Genomic DNA, 10,268 nt, shown 5'->3' with positions numbered 1-10,268 from the left:
CGGTCCCGGAGGATCCCACATGCCGCGGAGCCTGCGCGTCCGGAGCCTGTGCTCCGCAACGGGAGAGGCCACAACAGTGAGAGGCCCGCGTACTGCAAAAAAAAAAAAAAAAAATAGATACCTGGAATCCATGGTAAAAAGGGTATGGGCATTAAAGATCTCAGTACATAATAGAGAACTACTGTGATGGGCAACTTAAAATCTTTTAGGTTAAGTAAGGACGTTTAAGGGAGAGTTGATCCAAGATGTAGAAACAAAAATTAACAGCTTTTCTTGTACCTGCAATATTCAGTTGTAAAATATGAGATAAGTATTACTCTTACAAGTTTCAAAAGTCATAATTAGGAATTGTTATAAACAAAGCTATGACAGATTAAAGCAAACTTAAAATTTTGTTTTGAAAGTGCTATAAAAGTAGTAAGTGCTTGTGACAGGAAGTTAGGTGCTCATGGGAAATAAAGTGAAAAAGTGTTAATGAGTTTGAAGTGTCTTCATGGTCAGGAGATGGGTACTAGACCATATATTTTAGTTTTTTTTTCCAACTTTATACCTGATTATACCAACGTTTGTGTGTTTCTGTCTTGGTACTACTCTGAGTTTACTCTAACCTACTTATTCTCAATTTATGGTACTCGGCGGGCAGCGTCAGCGTTCTAAGGTAGGAGAGCGTTAGAAGGTCCCAAGCCTTCCCTCTGAACTACTGAAGCACCAGCTGATTTACCTGTGCGGTGATAAATCCTCCCGGTGACTCTGGTGCATCCTAAAGTTTGAGAACCACTGGTATAAATAACTCCCGCCATGAACTTCTTACACGAGGGACCTTTTTCAGTTTCTTTCTTGTTGCTTCTTTCCACTTCATGTAAATGTGTTAAAGTCTCTTCTACTTGTACAAAGAAAAGGAAACCTCCTCTCCCCTAACATAAACCTACCTGAATCCAGCTTTCTTCTCTTACATTTATCCTTGACAAGTAGGCTTTTAAAATTAGTGTCCTATACTAGTGTGCTAAAATAATAAGTAATTAAAACTAAACAATGTGGGGTGCAAACTACTATGTATGGAATGGATAAACAACAAGGTCCTACTGTATAGCACAGGGAACTATAGTCAGTATCCTGTAATAAGCCATAATGGAAAAGAATATGAAAAAGAATATATATGTATAACTGAATCACTTTGCTGTACACCTGAAACTAACATTATAAATCAACTGTACTTCAGTCAACAAAAACAAAAACAAACCAAGAAAAAAACAATCAATGTGGGAGAACCCAAAGTAGGGTATAAAAATATAACAGATGAACTTAACTATATTATATATGGATGGAGAGCATTGTCACACTGGAAGGAGATGGGGAAGAAAATAAGGAACCTAAATAACTTTGGAAAACCGTATCTTGATTGAATACTATGGGCTAGTGGCAAGAACAATATATAAATTCTGTAATCTAGTTAGTAAATGTATTTCTCATAGGGATATAGACTTGCAATTCTGAAACTACTTTATGTGTATACTTTTTTTCTCCCTTTGATCAAGACTTTATTGAAAATAATGTATATACTTTTTTAAGTGAATATATTAGTACAGATCAATATGAACCAGGTTTCTCATTGTTGAAGAAAGAAAGAAGGGAGAAAGGCTAAAATTAAAATGACTCCTGTGATGTTTATTGGGTAATCTTAAGTATCAGTATGAACTGAGTGGCATTTACTCTAGACAGATACAGAAATACAGACGTGTATATATACACATCGGTTCATATACATATACATATTTCCTAGCCCTGTCCATCCAGAAGCAGTGATGCCTCAGGAACAATGAGCTCATCTAATGCCCAGATTTTTGTTTCTGAGCACCATTCTCCAATAAAGGGAACCAGGGCTTTTTGGAGAAGTGGTTGGTTTCCAGGATTGAAAAGTCCAAGATGAGCCTGACAAATCGTGTGTCAGAGAGAAGCAAAGTACTTGAACAGGGCAAGGGCATGTTGAGAGAACACAGGAGCCAAACTGAAGGCGCTCCTCAGGGCCAAAGTTGGAACAATTTCAACAACAAAATAAAAAATGATAGTATTAGATTTTACACTGTTGAATAAAGTAAATATCCATGAGTTTGTGCTGATAGAAGTTATTTAATGAGTAAGTAAATAAATGGGGAGAATGGACAACTCTTCCTTGGTTGTTAGAAGTAGAATTCCAAATAATAAATGTGAAATGAGTCTGAGAGAAAAATTACCATTGGGTGAATACTGCAGTAATACAGGCACACCTTGGAGATGCTGTGGGTTTGGTTCCAGACCACCACAATATATTGCAATAAAGTGAGTTGTTTTGTTTCGCAGTGCATATAAAAGTTACCTTTATACTATACTGTAGTGTTTTAAGTGTGCAATAGCATGATGTCTTAAAAAACAATGTGTGTACCTTAATTAAAAATACTTTCTTGCTAAAAAACGCTAACCATCTGACAGCACAGGGTTGGCACAAAACTTCAGTGTGCCAGAGCAATATGCAATTTTTGGGAAGGGCAATAAAATGAGGCATGCCTGTAGTTGTTTCATTCAAGATTTCCCAGTAGGTGCTAAGGTTGTTGCACAGAACTTGGGATACAGGATTTGTGGAGTCTCAAATTTGTATGAGGTACAAATGGAAACATAGTAAATTTAAAGTGGAGAAGCCCAGCAGATACCACCATTACCAAGTGTTTAGGTTCGTATCACCCTAAATAAGACACGGACACCAGGAACCCCTTGATATGATGCACCCAGAAGTGTACATTGTCATTTCTGTGGTTTTCTTGCCAAAGCTTCATAACCTTATGCTAGTCGTGAGAAAACTTAAGACAAACCTAAATTGAAGGACACTGTACAAAATAATCAGTTCTCTTTAAAAGTGTCAAGGTCATGAAAGACCAAGAAACACTGAAGTGTTACAGACTTGAGGAGACTAAAGAGAAATAATAACTAAATGCAATGTGAGATTCTGGATAGGGTCCTGAAACAGAAGAAGGACATAGTGGGGAAACTGGTGAAATTTGAGTAAGACCTCGAGTTGAACTGTAGCAGTGTACCAGTGTGAATTCCTGGTTTTCATAATTGTACTGTGATTATGGAAGATGTTAATATTAGGGGATGCTGCATGAGGGAGATATAGGAGCTCTGTACTATTTTTGCAACTTTTCTGTAAGTTTAAAATTAGTTGGAAATAAAAAAATGAAAAAGAGGACTCTAGGTACTTGGGATACAGTGGAAAATAAAAAACACAAGCTCTGCTGGTGTGGCACTTAGGTAATCTGGGAGGGAGGTAGACATTAGTTGGAATATGATCAGATTATTAAAAAGGAAGTGACGCGCACAAAATAGAACCACAGTACTTACTGGAATTTTTAATAGGTTACTTGTTTCATAATAAGTGAAATATTGGTTGCTTGACGTGATAAGTATTCTGTGTACCTGGTAATTTTTCACCGAATGGTCTTTCATTAATCTTATTTAATATTGCAGAGGTATATCAGATTCAATTTGAAATTTAGATAAGTGTGTACTAACAATAAAGGTATCTCAACAATTAGGTGATAATTTGATGGGTAACTTTTATGGTTGGCTGTATTCTAGCAGATACAGCCAGTGATAAATCTGTTAATCTTTACCTGTGCCTGTGGAGTTTGTTTTGAAATTAATTGTAAGAATTGTTTAAGAAATGTAAATAATGTGTTAAAATTGAGTAATTTTGCAGCATGTATGAAGGAAAGGAAAAAAATAGTGTCTAGGAACTTACTAATAATTGTCAAATATATCCTGCCTTTGCAGCACAAAGCAAATAAAAATGTAGCAGTCTGCAGAGGTTGGTCTGACTCAGGAGGCTACCATGTGAGACAGCCAGAGAGTCTGGACACGGCCTTTTTGTTTACCTTAGTTGGAAGACTGAAAAAACTGCTTAAAAAAATATATTTGAAAGAAATTAAATAATTTGGAGTATACAAAATTTTCTGGTTTTCATTTCATTGCTACAAATAAGTTAAGTTTTCGTGGGTCACTTCTTCAGAGGCTGTGACAGTGAAGGCAGACAAGGTTTAGATGGGCTGGTTCAGGCTGTAACTGGCCCACTTAGTACTTGTTCATTTGTTCTCTTCTTTCCTTCCCTTACTCCCTCCTACTCACTCATCTACCCATCCATCCATTCTTCCCCTTTTTATGTCGTTTGACAAAGTATAGAGATCATCAGATGGACGGAGGCCTTTGGTGGGTGTGGAGGCCATAGTGCTGGACTGGAGCAAAGAGCAGGACAGTTTTATATCAGTCGCATCATAGCTTAGTGCCTGGAGCCTCTCAGGTTTCAAAGTCCTAGTAAAGTATGAGACAATTAGTGGGCTTCCAATTAAAATAAATTGGAAAATGGAGGTTTTATCAGTTTCCAATTAAGTATAACATGAAGGGTGTTAAAATTCGTCATGCTTCTTTACTTATTAGTTCCATTTGTGAATATAATCTAGGAAATTATCCTTGATCCAAAGAGACATTAAATATAAAGATAATTGTTAAAGCATCTTGTGGAAGGAAAAAATTAAAAGCAAACATATGTACAGTAGGGAATGTTCCTATATGTTGTCTGTAAATTTATATTATGGAGTTGTCAGTGTGGTGTAATCACAAAATAAAGTAGAAACTCTGGAATTTATAGACAGTGGAATGGAAGGAAAAAAATAGCAAATGTTTAAAGTGATTTTATACCTTTTTACCATATTTTTTCTCCAGATATAAATGTAGTCTCACATTTTATCAGAAAAAAATTGCTCTAACAATGGGGAGAAGTACATTATAAATTTTGTTTAAAATATCTTTTAAATTAAAAATGTTATGGCAATACATGTTTTAAAAAACTCACATGGTACATATGTGTACAAAAGAAAAAGGGCAGTGCTCTTGTCTCCCCAGATTATCCCCCGTGTGATGGAAATTCTCATACCCTCTTCTCTGCTCGTACAAATGGTTTTTAGATGCAGCAATAGGAATGCTGTTGTTTTGCGTGCCTTTTTTCTGACACTGTACCTTAGACGTTGTTTCACGTCAGTCAGTGCAGATCTGCCTCTTTGTAATGGTTGTGTTGTGTCCCTTGTCCCTCATTTGTAATTGACTGTCTTCAACCTTTTGCCTTTAATTAATGTGCACTCTTGTATCTGTGTGTATACATTCTTGCACACATGTATAGATATTTCTGTTTAGTTTACTGGAGATGGATTTGCACACACAAAATGGTTTGCTACACGTTGGTCCTCCACAAAGTCATTGTTGCAAGCTTGAAGACCAAAAAGCTTTGAGTGTCATTTAGTGGCAGGATCTGACGTGAGCCTGTTTGAAGCAAAACCTGACCTGTTTTATGTTGTGGTCACACCAAACCTTCGTTATACTTGTAGAATGTGACTGTTCATCTTACTGCAGAAGTATTAATGGTGTCGATCATTGGGGACTGCTGGGATATCACAATAGTATATTAACCCTTTTTAAAGTCGGAAAAACACACGTGGCCTTAGAGTTTTTGAATAAGGGAATTTTTGCTGTCATTATGTACATTTTCAGCAGTGTATGAACATGAAAGTATTTTCTTAACCATAAAATTTATGAGTGTGTTAATGTACTAGAAATGGATTAACTGGTTTATTGGAATATTCTGTTTCCTTGAATAGAGTTGTATACTGGGGACTTAGATATCTCAAAAATTTATGAGTGTGTTAATGTACTAGAAATGGATTAACTGGTTTATTGGAATATTCTGTTTCCTTGAATAGAGTTGTATACTGGGGACTTAGATTCTATCTCAAAATAGTCTAGATTTTGCTTGAAATACCTTAGGAACATTGTCTTGTTACTTGCACATGGTCTGATATGAAGTCCTAACAGGCTGTTTTCTTGCTGGCTGTGGGTGAAACCGCCGTTTCTTTTTTTTTTTTTTGCGGTACGCGGGCCTCTCACTGTTGTGGCCTCTCCCGCTGCGGAGCACAGGCTCCGGACGCGCAGGCTCAGCGGCCATGGCTCACGGGCCCAGCTGCTCCGCGGCACGTGGGATCCTCCCAGACCGGGGCACGAACCCGCGTCCCCTGCATCGGCAGGCGGACTCTCAGCCACTGCGCCACCAGGGAAGCCCAAAACCGCCATTTCTTTTAGTTCAGGTACTTGTGTTTTGTGTACAAAACAACAACAACAAAGTATCTATACTTGGTGTAAAAGGGTGCTTATAAGAGTAGCCTGGAAAATGAGACCTACTGAGGGGGCATCAGTATTATATAGTCTTCACTATTTAAATTACCTTTTTGTTTTTGAGTGGAGAGCATGTATATTTGAGTTTGCATTGATTTAAATGTCAATATAATGTCAGACTATTACTTTAATATTATTTTGTAGGTTTTTCCCTCTTAATCATATTGTAACTAATTATGATTTAATAGTAATCCTGCACATACATATCTTTTTTGTTTGTTTTGTAGTTGTTGTTCCATGCTTCATATCTCTGGGGCAGAGGTTGGCATACTTTTTCTGGGAAAGGGCTACATGGTAAATATTTTAGGCTTTTCATGTCATATGGTCTGTGTCTCAACTATTCAGCACTGCTCTAGCCCAAAGGTAGCCACAGACAGTGAGGGAATGATTGTCCCATAAAACTTAATTTGCGAAAACAGGTGGTATGCAGACACCTGCTCCAGGTGCGTACTTTCCTCAGTGCATTAATGAAATGGGAGAGAGAATGTTTGTTAAGGCTTCCTTTTGCACATAGTAGGATTTTTGTCTAGGCAGTGTGGTCCTTTGCAGTGGCTTGTATTGGAATAGGTTCTGAGTGTCCTTAAGAACTAACTCTGCTGTGCCAGTGGTGAATCCCTGGCTTTCTCTTTGTACATTAATAGAGCACTGGTTTGAGCTTTTGGTTTCTGGATTTTTTGACTGTAAGCATGTAATTATCCTAGTTATATGCTGTTACTTTACTTTTTTGATTTACCCTAGATAAATTATTTTATTTGTTTGTTTGATTTATTAACGGTTTAGAGCAAAGTAAAAGGAAGGTAAATCTGGTAAGCCACTCGTTTTCACAGATTTGGCATAATGTATAAATAAATGATATACATAAATGATTTTGTTTTACCTGAAATAAAATATCGTATTATGGCTTATACGTCAGCCACCCTGAGTTTTTATTTAAAAATCTCTCAGGCACGAAGAAGAGCACCGTCGTCGTGAAGAGGAAATGATCAGACACAGAGAACAGGAGGAGCTGAGGCGACAGCAGGAGGGCTTTAAGCCAAACTATATGGAAAATGTAAGTAAAATACTGGTTAACTAAAATGATTTTACATTGTCAGGTGGATGATATATATTTAGAATTCTTTAGATTGTGCTTTATATAGTAATATATTTTCTAATCTGTCTGAATTTGTCATGTTTATGTTAAACTAATGAATTTCTTAACCTCTTACAGGTAGTAAATTAAAATTAGTTTCTGAAGATAATCATGCTTTATGAAATGAGTATTAAATTTTTCTCTATTTTACTTTATCTTTTAAAAATTCCTATAAATTAGGAATCTTGATAAATTCATCATCTGCACTTGACTGATTTTCACCGTTAATTGATATTAAAAATTCTTTAGTTTGGTAGACATATAGAAAAGTAGTAGTATGTGCTCATCACTCAGCCATAACAGTTATCAATACTTGGCAGATCTTTTTCATCTTTAAGTATACCCACTTTCCCTAATTTTTTTATATGAAATCCCTGACTTCATATGATTTCATTCGTATTTCAGTTTGTATCTCTAAAAGATAAGGACTCTCAAAAAATGTCTTTATCGTATCTTAAAAATTGCCAGTTATTTAATATTAACTAGTAAAAGCCCAGTTTGCCCAAGTCTTACTTTTTTTTTTTTTTTTAAAGTAATTGGTTTCTTCAGATCGGTTGATAAATCCAGTCATTTTAGTCTACAGGTTTTCTCTCCCTCTTTTTCTTTTTTTTCCTTATTTTTTTTTTTAAAGAAACAGCTCCTCGTATAGAGTATCTCACGTCCTGGGTTTTGTTGACTGTATCCTTGCAGTGATGTTCAGCAAGTTTGTTTATGCCCGAATTTCTTGTAAACTGGAGTTAGTTCCAAAGACGTTATCTGACTCAGGGTTTTGTTTTGGGGAGGCAAAATGGTAGGGCAAAAAAGGACACTTCAAGTAGGTTATAACCCACAGGGTCTTAATAATAATTAAGAGTCTCATTGTTCACCTTAGATGAATGCCAGCTTAACTCATTCTAAAAAATACTTACCAGTAATTTTTTCCTCTAGCTGTTCAAAAGCCATGATTCTTTAGTAAGTTTCTGAGGCTAAATGTATTAATTCCAATCATTGGTGTCTTTTTTCTGACTGTCTCTGTCCCTGTTCTTTTGTCCCTGGAAAATTTAAAAAGTATTTAAATTAAAATGAATACAGACAGCAAAATAAATCCTAAGTAGAATAGCGACAAGAACTTTTTATCTTACCTTCCATCAAGTAAATATCCTTTGAATGAAAATTATATGGCATTTAAATTCAGTTAGAAATTCTTTTATTATTTATAAGTCACACTAAAAGTTTAAATTAATAGATTTTTAAATCCCATTAGAAAATTAGTTGAGTACATTTTTTAAGCATTGTGAATTTTCTTTTTGAATAATTTCTAGCATTATTGCAATTCTCTTTTCCTCTTGGATACATAGCACTTGCATGGTGACATATTTAAACGGTGGTCTTCTCCTTTTTCATGGTTACATTTGAACATAAATCTGTTGGATTTATCAATGTGAGGATATTTTATGATGTTATAAAAGAATGTGGAATTAAAAAAAATTTTCAGGCGCATATATTTTGAAAACTAGTAACTAGCGTTTTTATTTTAAAATATAGTCAAGATGTAAACCACATGTGATATATTTCTTAGAGAAATTTTATTTCATTCCATTGAGGATTAGGAAATTCTTCCCAGTTCTTTTCTGTACCTCAACGTATCTTTTTTTAAAGTGCCTGCTTATAGTAAAGTTGGTGGAATTAGCTTTCTTAATATTTTTCTGGCATAAACTTTATATTCTTGGAGCAAATGTGTAGCTATGTGTAATGATGTAAATCATTTAGGGACCAGAAGGAAATGATTAAATAAAATATATTCTGTTAACCTTAAGTTGACTACATCATAAGCTTGATTGCAAACTCTTCATTCTTTGAAATTTCACAGTTTAAAAAAAACTTACACCAGTGTTTTTTAATATGTTCAGTGGTATTTAATATAGGTGTAATTAATGAAGGACAACAGATAGTTTCGACTTTACTTTTCTATTGAAAAACTATTTAGAAATGTTGCTACAGTTTAAAATTGAAATACTGCAAATTCTTAAAAACATTCGAATGTTTCAAAATCATTTTAGTGGTGGGTAAAATTTTATAGATAGCCAAGGAACTTTGAGAATAAACAAATTAGATATTTAAAAATATGACAGATTTATTGGCATTTCAAAAATAGATCATTTATTGTTTCACAAGTTTATTATGCTCTTAGAAAACTTAGATGATCAAATATTTTAATATTAAGATATTTTTAAGTAGTTACTTAAAGTATGTGTTGCATATTTGAAGCATCATAACATTAATTTGGCTGGAGCAGAGGTCTGCAAACTGTAGCCTGGAACCTCCTCCCATTTTCATACCACCCTACCACAGAGCCGAGAATGGTGTTTACATTTTTAAAGGTTGATGGACAAGGGGAAAAAAAAAAAAAAGACTACTAAACAGAGTATAGCATTATTGCAATTCTCTTTTCCTCTTGGATACATAGCACTTGCATGGTGACATATTTAAACGGTGGTCTTCTCCTTTTTCATGGTTACATTTGAACATAAATCTGTTGGATTTATCAATGTGAGGATATTTTATGATGTTATAAAAGAATGTGGAATTAAAAAAAATTTTCAGGCGCATATATTTTGAAAACTAGTAACTAGCGTTTTTATTTTAAAATATAGTCAAGATGTAAACCACATGTGATATATTTCTTAGAGAAATTTTATTTCATTCCATTGAGGATTAGGAAATTCTTCCCAGTTCTTTTCTGTACCTCAACGTATCTTTTTTTAAAGTGCCTGCTTATAGTAAAGTTGGTGGAATTAGCTTTCTTAATATTTTTCTGGCATAAACTTTATATTCTTGGAGCAAATGTGTAGCTATGTGTAATGATGTAAATCATTTAGGGACCAGAAGGAAATGATTAAATAAAATA

General features: G+C 34.9%; 1 protein-coding gene across 1 annotated transcript in view; it reads left to right on the top strand.

The window, feature by feature from the left end:
- PSPC1 (paraspeckle component 1) overlaps positions 1–10,268 on the top strand; it is a 61,853-nt gene that overhangs the window by 25,852 nt on the left and 25,733 nt on the right. The window contains exon 6 of the mRNA XM_024125836.2: positions 7,195–7,300. Coding sequence (XP_023981604.1) covers positions 7,195–7,300 — 106 coding nt within the window. The remainder of the gene's footprint in view (positions 1–7,194; positions 7,301–10,268) is intronic.

Source organism: Physeter macrocephalus, chromosome 13 (genome assembly GCF_002837175.3).
Source record: "Physeter macrocephalus isolate SW-GA chromosome 13, ASM283717v5, whole genome shotgun sequence".
NCBI classification, from domain to species: Eukaryota; Metazoa; Chordata; class Mammalia; order Artiodactyla; family Physeteridae; genus Physeter; species Physeter macrocephalus.
Note: the sequence above shows the minus strand (reverse complement) of the source record. Positions and strands in the feature narration are given on the sequence as shown.